Source organism: Trachinotus anak, unplaced genomic scaffold, assembly GCF_046630095.1.
Source record: "Trachinotus anak isolate AG129_WGS33_773 ecotype Australia unplaced genomic scaffold, CSIRO_AGI_Tana_v1 ptg000011l, whole genome shotgun sequence".
NCBI classification, from domain to species: domain Eukaryota; kingdom Metazoa; phylum Chordata; class Actinopteri; order Carangiformes; family Carangidae; genus Trachinotus; species Trachinotus anak.
The window spans coordinates 12,734,925-12,753,263 of NW_027273862.1; the positions used below are offsets into that span (position 1 = coordinate 12,734,925).

Below are 18,339 nucleotides of genomic sequence, written 5' to 3' on the forward strand. Positions count from 1 at the left end.
AAAAAAACCCAGATTATACACAGTCTAAGGAAGCTCCACAGAACAAGAGCAGTGTCTTCCACTGGTATCTACAGATTATTGCGACGCCACATTGTGTTATCGTGTGTGCTTTACCATGGCCATTTATCACAGACAAAGTCAGACAGTGATAAAACTGCAGTCCACTTTTTAATCACATGCATTGTTAGTCTGGACACCTGTAGTTCAATTTCGCTTGGAGAAACTGTTGACCCAACAGAACCAAACAGAATCAATAACTCTTATATGGGATATATATATATGTGATAGATTTTATATGCAGGCCATACATTTAATATGCAAATTTCACCCACTACTCAGGCACAAAAAATTGTAATGATGAAGTATATTTTTTCGCAATTTTCTCAAAAATGGATGGGGCTAGATTGAAAATTCTTTTGCCATTTTGATCTCTGAAATTGCCTGTACCTTTGCTTAAATACTTTTCTGCTCTAAAATGCTTAATTTTGTGGTCATTAAAGAAAAAGCAAACAGAAACCCATAATGAACTCGTCCAAGGCCGTTCATTTGATTCTCACAAAATTGAGTACATATCATCTACAGACAATGCTGGCAAAAAGTAATTGAAAAAAAATGTATTAATCTGTTTTGAAATTATTAACTTTTAAACCTGTGTTGTTAATATCAATTTTACATAAATGCTCATAAATCAAAATTGGCTAATGCTATTGTAAAGAAACTCAGTGTGCGACTCTGGACCTCTGCTCCTAGCATTGTTATAGAGTCTTGGGATATTCTGGGCCTAGGGGGCACAACAAATTCAAAAAGTTGGTATCTTGGAATTGGCTGAACAGAATCTTATGAACTTCGGCTCAGATGATCTCAGGTCATTGATCAGTCTCTGAGCAATTGAAATTTCTCTGAAATTTCTAATTATTCCACCTTCCAAACTTCAAAACATCAACAATAAATCACCTGTATGTCCTACAGAGCTGAGATATTTTCAGTACATCCACTGAATGATGATGAAAGTTTGCTTCACCGTAACCTATGGTCAATTCAGAAGTCCATCACTCTATATTTTTAAAAATATGCGAAATCAATTAACATCTATATTGCCACAACTCTTTATTCAAATGCCACCTAAATTGACACAGGCATACTGTAGACGGTGGTGTTCGGATCGGACAAATGGTAAGTCCACATCGATATTGATAATCTTGTTGTAATTTGTACTGTATGCACAACATATTCTTTTTTCACTCAGCGTTGGATTAAAAGTCACCAAAATATTTGATGATACCGCCAATGAAGTGTGATTTTTTTTTCTGAACTCTCAGACTAACATTTGGACCATTAAAGTGAAACAGGTAAAAGTATCCCAGTTTTGCACATGGGATGTCATAGCCTCAACTTATGTGGAGGTGTCTATAGCACATGGTTACCCATGGCTGTGGCCATTTGGGCTGGCATGCCTGACAGACTTTCAATAATATTTGATACATATGGTATTGAAATGCTCGCTTGGACCCTGATAATTGCAGCTATATTTTTTATCCTTCTTTGTTTTTTAATGCTTCATTTATATATTTATCAGACCACAAAATACAAAATAGATGAAGCAACCAATACCACCTATTCCAATTATTATTAATATTATTATTATTTTTATGTTCCGAAAGTCCTACGTCTTGAATAATAAATTGACTCGACATCAGTGTCCACCATTGGGCTGGTACCTGATCGTAGTCCGACCACAGGTACTCTGGAGACAGCACCTTGGTTGGTTTGTTGTACAACAGGTACCTGCATGCAGGCAGAAAAGCTTTGTGTATTCTGTTTGAGTGCTTGTCTCTCAGAAGTACTGTAGATAATGTGCAAATTGTCCTCTAAAGGATAAGAAACACAATACAGTCTAAACAGTTATTTAAAGAGCAAAGATGTGACAAAAACTAGTACATACAGAAAAGACTGTGAATAGACAGAAATGACTGTGAGTATTAACAGCATGTTGAGTTGTGCCTGTTGTCTTTTACTTAGAAAGAGCACAAAAATAATTTAAGAGATAATTTGGTTTTCGTTGCCTGACTAGCTTGTACCTCCTCAGGTATCCACCCCAGACAGTAGCAGTATAATAGTAGTCTCCTTCACCAGCAGGAATGTACGCCTTGGATTCAGGCCGACGCTTATATGGAAAAGCTGGCTCCGAGACTCTGCTCCAAAGTGGTTGTGGAAGAAACTGTCAATGTCCATCATAAAAAGAAAATCTGCTTCATTACGGATCTGAAAACATGACAGATGAGATGTAGGAATAAATGCATCATGGAGAGACTCAATTGGATAAAAGAGTATGTGATAAAACAATATACTTTTTTTGTTGTTGTTTAGAAAAGTCCAAGAAGTAAAGAGTAAGCAGTGGAGATTTTGAAGCATCAGCTGCTGTAACAAGATGAAAACATCCGTATCTTCCGTGCTGTGTATGGCCTATTTTGCACATTTCTTACCTTTTTGTCAATGGTGAAGGGGGCCCATTTCATCCTGCCAAGTACTACATCCTGCCAGAGCATCGCACTAGGGACAGTGACAACTTAGATCTTGCGACCCTTACCCAGTTCAGTCTGTCCATTCAAATTAAAAAGAAAAAGATTTGAATTCTAATGGTCTTATAGCAACATTCAATCACAGTATGTAAATACTAAAATTTAAGTTATCAGGAAAGTAAAATTTAATGATGCATTTTGTAGCTGAACCAAGCAAGTTGAGGCAAAATACTGTGTAAAGTGGAGAAAAATAGTGCATAAGTTCAAAAAGCAGTGAGCACAGGTTGATCAGAAATTGTGGACTTAAGTTTTTCCACTACAAAAAAATGAACAAATGTTTCACTGTTTACATGAAAGCAGTTTCTGCAACCAGTGTGTTGAAGGTCTTTTCCTTATTTACAGGTGTCTTTTCCTGCTTTTTTTGTTCTTCTCTGACCCTCTATTTTGCGTACTGGTCTACCAACACGACTAACACACGCAATGCACAGTGGACCCTCCCTCCTAAAAAATGTAAAGCAAAATACACAAGTGAGTGCTCACTTGTGTACAAAGAGACTAGAGCTGTTATTTTGTGGTATTTCTTTATAAATACCCCCTGACTACTTTTATACATATTAATAAACAACAACTCATTTTAGGGACATCTTTTTCATTGTCTGTGAAGATGTAGTAAGTGACCCTGAAATCAACAAGAAAGAACTTTTCACCTGACTCTAGGAAGCCCCTTAGGAAACGAGGAAGTACAGATGGAGAGAAGCAAACTAAAAGCATTATCAATTGGTAAAAGACAAGAAAAGGCAACACATAATGAATTATACAATATAGAAGGTAAGGTAGGATTTATGTGAGATAGCTTTACATTTTCAGGTTTATGAGATATTGTGAGATATCCTGGTACCTACTTGCCCACAGCGAACACCGCCACAGCAACTCTTGGGTCCATTTTCTTATAGATGTCATCAATAACCACTGGATCAAAGGTTCCCTCCCAAGCCAGAGGAGCATTCCAGTTTGTCACTGAGTTCACATCAGTGCGTCTGGAGAAAACAAAGAAATTGTGGAGTCAAACCTAGATCTTAAAACATCGAAGGGTAGAATGTGTGCGTGTTTATATATGGGTATTAATACGCATAGTACCAATTGTATTAAAATGGCCATTATAGTTTCTAACAGCACATGGTGACAGCCCTTGTTCAGATGTCTTATTTTGTCCACAAAGGGCCAGACTGGCTCATTTATGCTCGCAATCTGAATGTAATTAACATCAGCATAACCCCAACCCAATGGCAGTAGCTAATTATGCAGTCAGTGCCAAAGATTGCCCTCCACATGCTTTCAATACATGAAGAAGAGCACAGTGGGTGCAATAACCATGCTCAAAATATTGTATGCACTCAATCAATTAGAATATAATATAGACCTAATGGTAGCTATTATAATGTTGTCATTTGGTAGTCATTACATGAACATTCATATTCCCACAGAATATTGAAGTCATTACATGAACATTTATATTCCCACAGGATATTGAAGTCATTTGAAATTTATTCAACAGGTCGTATTCCCTTTACAACCTTCTATTTAACTACAAGTGCAATATTTGCATTTGGGCTTCAGGGGCACAGCATTTCCATGCGTAATTGCAGTCAGTTATTTTACTTCATTTCTTTACACAGTCGACTCACCCCCCCCCAACATGTACAGTTATAATAATAAAATATATACAATCATAAATACAAAAAATAACAAGAATAGAAATAAGCTAGCTATAATAAAATAGAGAATGAAATTTCGAAATTGCACAAATCCTTCATCACACAAAAAGAATAAACACACTTATGAGAATCAAATTATTACAATATTGCACTTCAACACACTGTCAACCAAGAGTCAAGACTAAACCAATTCGCCTTGGTGTGTAGATTCGTTTTGTATTATTTTTTAAGGATTTCACACAACCCAGAGAAAACACATGTACATGACACTATAGGCCTGTATTCACAATATTATGAATGAAATGTGTTTTATTTGGAAGCAGTTCGTAATGTGATTGACTTTAGCCTACTGATTATATTAGTTGTGCACTATTAATGGATCCCCCGCTCCTTCCTCTGCAGTGTCTGTCTATCACTTATATTTCCTCTACAGTGTCTATCACTTATATTTCCTCTGCAGTGTTTGTCTATCACTTATATTTCCTCTGCAGTGTTTGTTTATCACTTATATTTCCTCTACAGTGTCTATCACTTATATTTCCTCTGCAGTGTTTGTCTATCACTTCTATTTCCCCTGCAGTGTTTGTTTATCACTTATATTTCCTCTACAGTGTCTATCACTTATATTTCCTCTGCAGTGTTTGTTTATCACTTATATTTCCTCTGCAGTGTTTGTTTATCACTTATATTTCCTCTACAGTGTCTATCACTTATATTTCCTCTGCAGTGTTTGTTTATCACTTATATTTCCTCTACAGTGTCTATCACTTATATTTCCCCTGCAGTGTTTGTCTATCACTTATATTTCCCCTGCAGTGTTTGTCTATCACTTATATTTCCCCTGCAGTGTTTGTCTATCACTTATATTTCCTCTACAGTGTCTATCACTTATATTTCCCCTGCAGTGTTTGTCTATCACTTATATTTCCTCTGCAGTGTTTGTCTATCACTTATATTTCCTCTACAGTGTCTATCACTTATATTTCCCCTGCAGTGTTTGTCTATCACTTATATTTCCTCTGCAGTGTTTGTCTATCACTTATATTTCCTCTACAGTGTCTATCACTTATATTTCCCCTGCAGTGTTTGTCTATCACTTATATTTCCCCTGCAGTGTTTGTCTATCACTTATATTTCCTCTGCAGTGTCTATCACTTATATTTCCTCTGCAGTGTCTATCACTTATATTTCCCCTGCAGTGTTTGTCTATCACTTATATTTCCTCTACAGTGTCTATCACTTATATTTCCTCTACAGTGTTTGTCTATCACTTATATTTCCTCTGCAGTGTCTATCACTTATATTTCCCCTGCAGTGTCTATCACTTCTATTTCCCCTGCAGTGTTTGTCTATCACTTATATTTCCCCTGCAGTGTCTATCACTTATATTTCCTCTACAGTGTCTATCACTTATATTTCCCCTGCAGTGTTTGTCTATCACTTATATTTCCCCTGCAGTGTTTGTCTATCACTTATATTTCCTCTGCAGTGTTTGTCTATCACTTATATTTCCCCTGCAGTGTTTGTCTATCACTTATATTTCCTCTGCAGTGTCTATCACTTATATTTCCTCTGCAGTGTTTGTCTATCACTTATATTTCCTCTACAGTGTCTATCACTTATATTTCCCCTGCAGTGTTTGTCTATCACTTCTATTTCCCCTGCAGTGTCTATCACTTATATTTCCTCTACAGTGTCTATCACTTATATTTCCCCTGCAGTGTTTGTCTATTACTTATATTTCCTCTGCAGTGTTTGTCTATCACTTATATTTCCCCTGCAGTGTCTATCACTTATATTTCCTCTGCAGTGTCTATCACTTATATTTCCTCTGCAGTGTTTGTCTATCACTTATATTTCCTCTACAGTGTCTATCACTTATATTTCCCCTGCAGTGTTTGTCTATCACTTATATTTCCCCTGCAGTGTCTATCACTTATATTTCCTCTACAGTGTCTATCACTTATATTTCCTCTACAGTGTCTATCACTTATATTTCCCCTGCAGTGTTTGTCTATCACTTATATTTCCTCTGCAGTGTTTGTCTATCACTTATATTTCCCCTGCAGTGTCTGTCTATCACTTATATTTCCCCTGCAGTGTTTGTCTATCACTTCTATTTCCTCTACAGTGTCTATCACTTATATTTCCTCTGCAGTGTTTGTTTATCACTTATATTTCCTCTGCAGTGTCTATCACTTATATTTCCTCTGCAGTGTTTGTCTATCACTTATATTTCCCCTGCAGTGTTTGTCTATCACTTATATTTCCTCTGCAGTGTTTGTCTATCACTTATATTTCCCCTGCAGTGTTTGTCTATCACTTATATTTCCCCTGCAGTGTTTGTCTATCACTTATATTTCCTCTGCAGTGTTTGTCTATCACTTATATTTCCCCTGCAGTGTCTATCACTTATATTTCCTCTGCAGTGTCTATCACTTATATTTCCCCTGCAGTGTTTGTCTATCACTTATATTTCCTCTACAGTGTCTATCACTTATATTTCCCCTGCAGTGTCTATCACTTATATTTCCCCTGCAGTGTTTGTCTATCACTTATATTTCCTCTGCAGTGTCTATCACTTATATTTCCCCTGCAGTGTCTATCACTTATATTTCCTCTACAGTGTCTATCACTTATATTTCCTCTGCAGTGTTTGTCTATCACTTATATTTCCTCTGCAGTGTCTATCACTTATATTTCCCCTGCAGTGTTTGTCTATCACTTATATTTCCTCTGCAGTGTTTGTCTATCACTTATATTTCCCCTGCAGTGTCTATCACTTATATTTCCTCTACAGTGTCTATCACTTATATTTCCTCTACAGTGTCTATCACTTATATTTCCCCTGCAGTGTCTATCACTTATATTTCCTCTACAGTGTCTATCACTTATATTTCCCCTGCAGTGTCTATCACTTATATTTCCTCTACAGTGTCTATCACTTATATTTCCCCTGCAGTGTCTATCACTTATATTTCCCCTGCAGTGTTTGTCTATCACTTATATTTCCTCTACAGTGTCTATCACTTATATTTCCCCTGCAGTGTCTATCACTTATATTTCCCCTGCAGTGTCTATCACTTATTTTTCCTCTACAGTGTCTATCACTTATATTTCCCCTGCAGTGTCTATCACTTATATTTCCTCTACAGTGTCTATCACTTATATTTCCTCTGCAGTGTCTATCACTTATATTTCCTCTGCAGTGTCTATCACTTATATTTCCTCTACAGTGTCTATCACTTATATTTCCTCTACAGTGTCTATCACTTATATTTCCTCTACAGTGTCTATCACTTATATTTCCCCTGCAGTGTTTGTCTATCACTTATATTTCCTCTGCAGTGTTTGTCTATCACTTATATTTCCTCTGCAGTGTCTATCACTTATATTTCCCCTGCAGTGTTTGTCTATCACTTATATTTCCTCTGCAGTGTTTGTCTATCACTTATATTTCCCCTGCAGTGTCTATCACTTATATTTCCTCTACAGTGTCTATCACTTATATTTCCTCTACAGTGTCTATCACTTATATTTCCCCTGCAGTGTTTGTCTATCACTTATATTTCCTCTGCAGTGTTTGTCTATCACTTATATTTCCTCTGCAGTGTCTATCACTTATATTTCCCCTGCAGTGTTTGTCTATCACTTATATTTCCTCTGCAGTGTTTGTCTATCACTTATATTTCCCCTGCAGTGTCTATCACTTATATTTCCTCTACAGTGTCTATCACTTATATTTCCTCTACAGTGTCTATCACTTATATTTCCCCTGCAGTGTCTATCACTTATATTTCCTCTACAGTGTCTATCACTTATATTTCCCCTGCAGTGTCTATCACTTATTTTTCCTCTACAGTGTCTATCACTTATATTTCCCCTGCAGTGTCTATCACTTATATTTCCTCTACAGTGTCTATCACTTATATTTCCTCTGCAGTGTCTATCACTTATATTTCCTCTACAGTGTCTATCACTTATATTTCCTCTACAGTGTCTATCACTTATATTTCCTCTACAGTGTCTATCACTTATATTTCCCCTGCAGTGTTTGTCTATCACTTCTATTTCTATGTGTGCCTCGCGAACACGCGTCCACGCGCCACCGTGCGCGCTCCTTTCCGTCCGCGTGCCCGAGGGTTGCCTGTGTGTCCGCGCTGAGGGGTTTCATCAGGAAGGAGAAATGCCAACAAAAATCATCTTTGACACCGAAGATAACACCATGGAAGAAGAGGAAGTGAACGCCGTGGCCGAGGCTAAGACCCTGAAGGTGAGCAGCCCCGGTCATGTCGCCCGGAACAGACCGAAGGACCCGCTCCTCTCTCCGGACGTCGAGTCCCGGCTGCTCCCTGTTTGACAACATGTGGCTCGCCGTGCTAACCGGGCAGCTAACTGTTAGCGGACCACCGTGAGATACATTTCCGTGGCCCCGCCGGTAACGTCATTTTACAAGCTCAACATAGCGAGCTCAATGCAACCGACTGCGGCACGAATGGAGAGAGTAAATATGACCCAGTGCTGTGATAATGTCGGCACACGGAGTTAATGTACCCACTCAGCCCCGCTGTGGGGTCACATGGCCCGTCCACATGCTGCGGAGCGGACCTGTACACAAGTGGAGGAGCGGGCTGACAACGTGGAGGCCTTTAACACGCTGTTGCTCACCTGTGTGTGTTTGTGCGCTGCTGTGTTACACAGCCGGGCTCCTCAGCTGTCAGATAAACTAAACAGTGAAATTAACAAAGCTGCTTCTAACGATTACTGACATTTTTCCACAAAACATTACCGACTCAAGCACCACTTACAGTTAGTTAAACTAACTCCACAGTGTAACTCTCAATTGTGTACTACATGTAGGGATGCCCAGAGCACGGTTTTTTTTTTATTTTTTATTTTTTGCTGCCGGTACTTATCATCTCAAAGTGAGATCGGCCGATACCGATCATTGTGTGTGTGTTGTAATAGCTGGTTTAGCGGTGGGTTAGTCTGCTTAGCTTTGCAGTGCACTGGGTTCTCCAACAGGCGGCAGCGTAGGCTGATAAAAGCACAACAACAAGGTGTCCTTATCCAGTCAACAACATGCTTTTACTGTGTTCAACAGAGCGGTACAAAAAACTCGTAAGGAGCAAATGCAACAAGTATCCTACAGTAAGGACAACTGAATAACAGAATGTAATAATTATTTAAGTACATGCATTAATTTATGTGAATTAAAACAATTCAAAAAATATTCAACATGCTAAACAGCGCAAATAGTCTAATAAATAAAAGGCAGTATGTTTCAGAACATTAACTCAGTTGCATTATGCAAACAAAAGAATAATTGGATTTCAAGTCAGATGCAAGCTGCATTCAAATTGTAACAAATGTAGTAAATAAGATAAAATATGCCTCAGGACATTGGTTGCAGCCCTGTGTGTGTTTGATATTTCCCCCGCCAGGTATTTTATTGGGGCATGCATTGCAGGTGGCGTACGTTATATTAGTCTCACACACTTGTAAGAGTTACACATGGCCAACATTTTTTGTTAATGAAAATTGGCCGATAATGATGGGCTGCTGATCAACTGGGGCATCCCCAATATGAAGTGTCAAAAGTTTTGAAAATGGCCGTCACAGATATCCATTTCTAAAGACAAAATAAGTTGGCACAACAGTCTAAAGACACTAAAGGGGTGTGATTAAGTCACCATCAAAACAGTTTTTGATTAATTTTACCTTCATGGATAATTAGCAAAGCAGTACAATTCAAGTGGATGCCGATTTTGTTTTAAAAAACAGTCATGTAACTCACAGTATACTTTAATTTTTGACCTTTTATTAAGATGTAATCTTATCTAATATGTAATTAAAACCTAAAAAAGACAATGTAATATTAAATGTGTGACACATGATCTAGGTAGAAAATAAGACCCCATCTAGGTCGTCTTTTTTTAAAACCATGAGTATCTGCACAGTATTTGGTTTAACTGAAATCTATTCGTTTTTATTGTTTATGTTAAAAAAAGAACAAGACCAAGGAGGGCAAGAAGTTGAAGAAGAAGAAGTTGGAGGAACAGGAGGAGCCAGACTGTGAACCTCCAGCACCTAAGAAGAAAAAGAAAAAAGCGGATCAAGTTAATGGCCACGTAGATGAGGCCACAGACATGAATGGCAACAGTAATGAAATTGAAACACCAAAGCAGAAGACTAAGAAGAACACTGAAGGAGACACAGAGGTCAGTACTGCGTTGTTATCAGAAGTGTGAACTACTAGATTATCTTTCTTAATCTTGCTTGTTCTGTGGGGCACTGGACGATCTCTCCTGTTAAATGGTGAAAAGGCTGTAGAGCTGATTGTTGGCAGATTAGAGTTTTGTTAATATAAATTCTTTGACTATTCCCTGGTAGAAATGGTCTTACTCTGTCTCCACTTTTATCTTTGGGTTTAGAAAAAAAAGAAGAAGCAAAAGAAATCAATCGCAGAGGCAGCAACCAACGGACATTCCACCCCAAACACCCCTGTTCAGACGCCCATCCAGACGCCTTCACAGTCAAGTGAAGAGTCAGCCAGTGACAGCGAAAAAGAAACGGTATGACTCGTGGGCCGATTGTGTAGTTTTTTTCCTCTCAGAAGTTGAAAGTTCACATTGACACCGAGTGTATGATGAATCCATTTAGTGGTCTTTAATGGACACTCTTCAGAGTCAGTTTTAGAGAGGAAAACAATCATAGAGACTGACTCTGTTCATTTGTTTAGGAGGAGACACAAGAGCAGAGGGAAGGGGCCTTCTCCAACTTCAAGATCTCTCAGGTCACCATCGATAAACTGAAAGGTAAACATCTTAATTATTCCATAGTTTTTATTGTGGCTCAAGACCAGACGTGAACTGGTACAAAATCTGACACGCTTGCTGCTCTGTGCAAAGCTGACAAGACTGTATGCTTTAACTGATGAACTGAACTTTATAACTAGATTATCATGTTTGAACGCCTACTTTTTTATTGCATACACAGATTTATTGATTATGATTGACATATTGTGTCAGTTTTTGAGAAGTGATTTGACATAAGGTTTGTTCACTCAAATAATTTTAATTTGAAATTTGATGATCACTGTTGCAGATTGAAATTAGTGCACAAATTACCATTAGACACAACAGTTTTTTATTCAAAATGTATGCTGAAGTGAAGAGTTAACTGTGCTAAATAAAAAAATTACTATCGATTGTCTGTCTTTCTCCCTGTCCTGTGACTCCACTTCTTATCACTTTCTCAGCTCGGGGAGTCTCTTACCTGTTTGACATTCAGGTGAAGACATTTAATCCTGTATATGACGGGGAAGATGTGATTGCCCAAGCTCGAACAGGAACAGGAAAGACTTTCTCCTTTGCCATCCCTTTGGTGGAGAAGCTCCAGAAGGATTCAGTGCAGCCAACCAGAGGCCGGCCTCCTAAGGTGCACACACACAAACACCAATCACTGAAAACCAGCATCAGTCTGAGTCCCAGTGTCAGTGGTTCTCTGAGTATGTTTATGTATGACTGAGTCTATTTTGTGTGTGTCCGTAGGTCCTGGTGTTAACACCAACCAGAGAGTTGGCTATTCAAGTCGCTAAGGACTTCAAAGACATTGCCAAGAGACTGGCTATTGCCTGTTTTTATGGAGGCAGCTCATACAACCCGCAGAGTAAGTCTTATGCAAAAACTCAGTTATGTTTAATAGAAGTTGTTTTTGAAATAGTTAAACTCATTTTAGAGCCCATTTATTAATACTCATTTCATACTTCTTTGTATTTGATGTCAATATAGTACTTTTCAGGTTAACTATTTAAAGTGATTTAAAGAAACGAGTAATGGGGGCTTCTAAATAGAGCTAAGATTTTTTTTCTTTATTTTTTAAATGTTTCCATCTGCTTGTTTTGACAACATTTCTTTAACAGCACACTTTATAAATCAATAATAATCAATAATACTGACTCTCTCCACACCCCTCCTCCTGTCTAGTTGATGCTATTCGTAATGGTATTGATATTTTGGTTGGAACCCCTGGCCGTGTCAAAGACCACATCCAGAACAATAAACTGGACCTCTCAAAAGTGAAACACGTTGTCCTGGATGAAGTGGACCAAATGCTGGACATGGGATTTGCAGAGCAGGTTGAAGAAATTTTGGCATCATCATACAATAAAGGTAAAGTAAATCTTTATGTGCTGCTTTGTGAATTAAAAGTTTGAAATGTTAAAAAGTCTCATAATGGTTCCTGCTGATTTCTTAGATTGAGCATATGCATGTTCTTGTCTTCTGTGTGTGTTCATATTTATGTATATAGGACAGCGTGTAACCATTTTGGGGTGTGTTTCTTATGACATAGTAGATAAAAGTCTGGGGGTAGTATGATCATGTTTGTAAAATCTGAGAAATACTTGTTAAGAGTTATGGATGTGGGAGTGTAATGTATTTTATTCACCACAATTACAACACTGTTTTTGTGTTTGTGTCTGTGCGTGCATGTCCCTCTTCAGACTGTGACGCCAACCCCCAGACTTTGCTGTTTTCGGCTACCTGCCCCCCTTGGGTCTACGATGTGGCCAAAAAATACATGAGACCAGGATGCAAACATGTTGACCTGATTGGCAAGAAAACACAGAAAGCTGCAACAACTGTGGAAGTAAGTGTGTGTGTGTGTGTGTGTGTGTGTGTTACTTTGGTTACTTTTGTTATTTTTGGGGGACAGATTTCAGAGCAGAATTCCAGTTGAGCACAAAAGCTGTTTTTGGATCAGTGGTTAAGGTTAGAGTAAAGGTTAGGAATAGACAAGTATGGCAGGTAGTGGTTATGGTGAGGCTAAGTCTCCAAGATACTGATGTAAGTCTATGTAATTTCCTCTAAAGTGACAAAGGTGATGTGTGTGTGAGAAAGAGTTGGAGGAGGTGAAAGGGCCAATTTAACAAGCATCACAGCACACTTAGTTCTTAGTCTTGGATTTCTCTAAGTTGTCTGTGAGCAGAGTCAGTTAAAGTAATTGAGACTATAAAATAAGATCACATATATCTCCACTGGGAAAACACAGCAAGTTCATTTGCAATTATGATGAAGTACTAATTCAAGTATAGTATAGTATACATAGGATAAATGGGAATATCTCTTCTCATCTCCTGATCTCTCTCTCTCTCTCTCTCTCTCTCTCTCTCTCTCTCTCTCTCTCTCTCTCTCTCTCTCTCTCTCTCTCTCTCTCTCTCTCTCTCTCTCTCTCTCTCTGTCTCTGTTTATCTTTTGTCTCTGTCTGTCTGTCTGTGTCTTCTCTTCCGTAGCATCTGGCCATAGCGTGCCACTGGTCACAGCGTGCTGCAGTGATAGGGGATGTGATCCAAGTTTACAGCGGCAGCCATGGCAGAACAATTGTGTTCTGTGAGACAAAGAAAGAGGCCAACGAACTGTCCATGAATACATCCATCAAACAGGTGGAGACACATTCACATATGCACACACACACACACACTTTGCAGTTCATGAATAGCCATTTCATACACTGGCAATACTTTACACTTTTAATTTGTAAAATGATCATCTTACATTTCTTATGAGATTTGATTTGGAAGTTCTGACAGATTCATTTGTTGACCAGGGCTGTTATGATGTCTGTTTTTATTTTCTAATTGTGTTTTAGCATGTTTGTGTCAATCACCCCAGAGCAATACCATTAGAAATGGAAAGTAACGGCAACAAAAAAGCAAGCAAACTCTCTAGTGTTCATTTCTCATTTTATTTTGTTTGCATGTTTTCAGAGTTCCCAGTCCCTCCATGGGGATATTCCTCAGAAACAGAGAGAGTTGACACTGAAGGGGTTCAGGAATGGGGCCTTTGAGGTTCTTGTTGCCACCAACGTTGCAGCCCGTGGATTAGATATCCCTGAAGTCGACCTGGTGGTCCAGTGTTCTCCACCCAAGGTGTGATGTGTTGCCAGCATTCTACAATAATATTATAACTTAAGTATATCTTTGCAAGTATCGGACCTGCCATTTCTTTGCATTTGCCTGCTTTAGATTGAGTAGGGATAAAAATGAAAACGGCTGCAATACACATAGGGGCGCTGGTTGATCAATAAAAAATAAAGAAATTAACTCTTAGTGGATAAATATTAACTGCACACTTGAATTAGGAATCTTGGAAGCTTGTTATCTTTACTTAATCAGAACATTTTTGATGTCTCTGTGGTTGTTGTCAGGATGTGGAGTCATATATCCATCGTTCAGGACGTACAGGCCGAGCAGGCAGGACTGGAGTCTGCATCTGTTTCTACCAGAGGAAAGAAGAGGACCAGCTGCGCTACGTAGAAAACAAAGCGGTACGTGTTTTTAAATTTTGTCGAAGGCGCAGAAGACAGAGGCAAAAAAGAGTGACGGGTTTAGTTGTTTGAGCAGTTGTACCAAAATAAATAAGCGATGCTTTTAGTAACATCTGTGCTACACATGTGATGGAAATGTACAAGAGGGAAACGATCAAAAATAATGGACAACAGAAAGGTAGACAAAAGAATGTTTTATCAGAGAAACCAAACAGACATTCTTCAAAGGATGTGGTCCCTGAATTGAGATGTTTTAGGGTGTAGGACTTAGACAGATCTTGGCAGATGGTGAAGTAAGTCCTTGTGGATGTGAAGGAACCAATAAACAGAACTGAATCCAATTCTTTTTCAGGTAATTGATTCGTGGCATTTTGGCACCAGTTCTAATGTGGAACCAGGTTTCGATCCCCAACCCTTTGTGTGCCTACTTCAGATGTTTGTGTATTGACTATCAAACTAAATACATTTTATTTTGTTCCCATCCAGGGTATCACATTTAGACGAGTTGGTGTTCCCACTGCCAATGATATCATCAAGTCATCAAGCAAGGATGCTGTCAGGTGGGTTATTCTCAGAAGAGAGAATTGTTATTATTACTCTGGGAACTTGGCTTAGTTTAAACTGGTTACATAGACTTTAAACAGTGGCTCCACAAAGCCTCTGTTCTACTGCAATCACAATTTCCCGACAGCAGGCAATTAAGTGTCAGATTGTTACAATTTTATTTTTTTATTGTGTTCTCTATCGTGTATAGGTTTCTGGACTCTGTTCCACCCACAGCTATTGGGTACTTCAGAGCATCAGCTGAGAAGCTAATTGAGGAGAGAGGGGCAGTTGATGCACTAGCTGCTGCACTGGCCCATATTTCTGGAGCCACAAGTCTAGAGCAAAGGTCACTGCTCAACTCTGACGCTGTAAGTTATATGTGCACATATACAGTAAATACAGCAATAAATCTGGATGTGACCACAGGTCAACCCTCACACACAGCTTTTATTTTCACACAAGATGGCTTCATGTCTGGTCATGTCAGGCTGCAGGTTTAATACGTGGGGGTAGGACAAAGAAACAAACAACATTATGGTCCAAAGAGCAATAACCCTTGAATACAGACCTTCCCACCTGACATGTTATTCCTGTTATGCACTTGAAAATGTAGTGCCTAAATTTCCATTTGGATTCATCCATGAATTTGTTGTGCTTTAGGTGATGTGTCACCCTTATTCCACCTAACATATTATTCCTGTTTATATTTCCAGGGTTACACCACTATGCAGTTGGTGTGTTCTCAGGAGATGCATAATCTGGGTTATGCCTGGAGAACCATCAAAGAACAGCTTGGAGAACAGATCGAGAACCACATTTACAGAATGACCTTCCTCAAAGGCAGAGCAGTATGTATACACCCAAATATGTACATAAGTGATGGGCAGCAGGTGTGAATTTACACAATACACTCAGCTTTTTCAGTTTTGGATTATGTTGTACTGTAGTATGGCTGATATTTGAGCCAAAGATACATTTGACTGCAAGGATAGGGTTTAGAATGGAGTAATCTTTGTAGCAGGAGGAGTACATTTAATTGCATGTGTACAGTTTTGAATTGAGAAAAGGGATGTAGGCTTTAAAGAATTGGCCCAAATGGTAGTCAGTGACTGTTGTTGATAGTACTAGTAGTAGCTTGCCAAAAAAAAAACTCCCATAGTGCCACCAAATGATGATAATAATAGAGTTTGCAATAGAAAAATACATACATAGACTGACTCCTCTGAAAGGCAGAGTGGGTTAAAAACACTCACCACCTCACCCTTATTGTGTTTCCAACAGGGAGTTTGTTTTGATGTCCCAGTTGACAAAGTCAAGGAGATTCAGGTGAGAACAAATCATTGTTGTCAAGATTACATTAGTGAAAGTGAATAATCCAAAATAAAATAAGAAATATTTTGACAGTGTTTCTTGTTGAAGATGACATCCTTTTCACCTCACTTGATTCCATAACAGGAGAACTGGAAGGACGGTCGCCGTTGGCAACTGACTGCAGCCACAGAGCTTCCAGAGTTGGAGGAGAAGCAGTTCAATAACCGTGGTGACAGAGGCTTTGCTGGTGGTAACCGCGGTGACAGAGGAGGAGGTTTCAGAGGTGGAAGGGGACGGAATTTCGGGGGAAACGGTGGCCGTGGTAACGGGTTCCGGAACGGCGGCGGTGGCTATAGCAACAACAGAGGAGGACACAAACGCAGCTTCAGTCAAGCTTTTGATTACTGAAGAACCAACCTGTGACTGATAAGACTGACTGTCACTCATCTGGGCTGGCAGTGGTTTTTATTGGCTGTCAGTGAGAGGGCTCGATGCATGGCTGGTGGAAATCTCCATCATGATGCAAGCTGAATTGTAAACTGTCAAGTATTCATAAGTTTGATACACAGTACATTAAATTGAAGATTTTCAATATAAAGTAAATATATTATCTGAAGATTTATTTCCAAGTAGCCACATCCAAAGGGTTTAAGATCAGAACTGGCAGCCAGTGTTTCTTTTGGTGACACATTAGATGAAACTCATGAAATGACATGTTCCTAACAGTTTTCACTGCATAAATTAGTACATACTTCATTTGGTATGTCTTGAATGGTAGAGAATCAAAAACACTGGCTAATCAACCCATGGTAAAAGTTTTGAATTATGTGATGCCATGAATTGAAAGTTTGAATGTGTCACTCATTGAGTTTCAGTTAAGTGTTACTCTTTTGTTTTTTTTTTATACTCTGCATGTTTGGGGAACAGTGGCAGCAATCAGACTTGAGCCTTTTTCTAAAAAACAAGGCACACCATCCTGACACAACAACTTGAGTACACTAGAGAACTCTGAGCGTCCAAGACAATGAAGAAGCACTTTACTGCCGACGCTGTGTCATGTGGGAGGCGCCACATTTGTGCTGTGCGCCCACAGGAAAAGGTGTTTAAATGGGTTTTAACCTTTACACTTGTGCTCAATGTGAGGTTGCCGCCTACCCTCAGCTAAAACCTCTCCCCAAAAATATATTGGATAATTGCTTTGCAATTGCCTCTATTTAATAACTGTTTCTATTGCTTCCATTCATTTGAATGAAATGACTTATTCATTAAAAAAGGTCAACTGAAATTGTCTTCATCCTTTTTAACGGGGTGTGAAATAAGCATATATATGATGTACAATGTTCTATGGTATAAATTTCAATAATACTGCTTTAAGGAACCTTATACATTTAGCTGGCTTTTAGGAAGATCATAAGTGCATTAATTTGATTACCAACAATATAGTAAATTTTATTTACAAAATTTAATTTTTTTAAGCTGGAACTGCTAGTAGAGTAAATAATACTGAGGAAACCACTACACACAACAAATTATAAGGTTTCATTTATTATAACATTTTGGGACTACTACACTACCCACACAGTTAAGCCCTCTTCCTTTATCTAACCCACTAAATCCCATTCACCCCCACACAACTTTGGTACAGAGGTGCGGTATTTTTGTGCACAGCAGTCAAACCTTGTTCACCTCCTACCACCTCACACACAAACACACCAGAAAATATATTTTCATTTTAGTTCTACATATCCTTGCATTATGAAGAAAAACAACATAACCTTGTTGAAGATATTTGTTATGTAGAAAATAATTTGGTGGTTTAAATGAATATTGTTTAAAGTGGGTAAAACTATGTTAAAAATAAGGTAGTCTGTTTACTGTTTTGATATATATATATATATATATATATATATATATATATA

The 18,339-nt window shown here is 38.5% G+C and overlaps 1 protein-coding gene across 1 annotated transcript; it reads left to right on the forward strand.

Annotated features, from left to right (window-relative positions):
• The first annotated feature begins 8,294 nt into the window (after nucleotides 1-8,294).
• Nucleotides 8,295-17,705, forward strand: ddx21 (DEAD (Asp-Glu-Ala-Asp) box helicase 21). Its single transcript, XM_071488675.1, has 16 exons — nucleotides 8,295-8,507; nucleotides 10,246-10,455; nucleotides 10,669-10,809; nucleotides 10,977-11,052; nucleotides 11,496-11,674; nucleotides 11,788-11,905; nucleotides 12,223-12,408; nucleotides 12,741-12,886; nucleotides 13,530-13,679; nucleotides 14,004-14,165; nucleotides 14,444-14,563; nucleotides 15,050-15,123; nucleotides 15,318-15,477; nucleotides 15,823-15,957; nucleotides 16,391-16,435; nucleotides 16,565-17,705. Exons 1-16 carry the CDS (start codon nucleotides 8,310-8,312, stop codon nucleotides 16,826-16,828), a joined length of 2,364 nt encoding a protein of 787 aa, XP_071344776.1. The 5' UTR covers nucleotides 8,295-8,309; the 3' UTR covers nucleotides 16,829-17,705.
• The last annotated feature ends 634 nt before the right edge of the window (nucleotides 17,706-18,339 follow it).

Coding starts and splice junctions, on each gene's coding strand:
- ddx21 (XM_071488675.1), top strand. CDS start 8,310: ATGTGTGCCTCGCGAACACGCGTCCACGCGCCACCGTGCGCGCTCCTT. Junction 11,675..11,787: donor CCAGAGGCCGGCCTCCTAAG/GTGCACACACAC, acceptor GTGTGTCCGTAG/GTCCTGGTGTTAACACCAAC. Junction 12,887..13,529: donor AAGCTGCAACAACTGTGGAA/GTAAGTGTGTGT, acceptor TCTCTTCCGTAG/CATCTGGCCATAGCGTGCCA.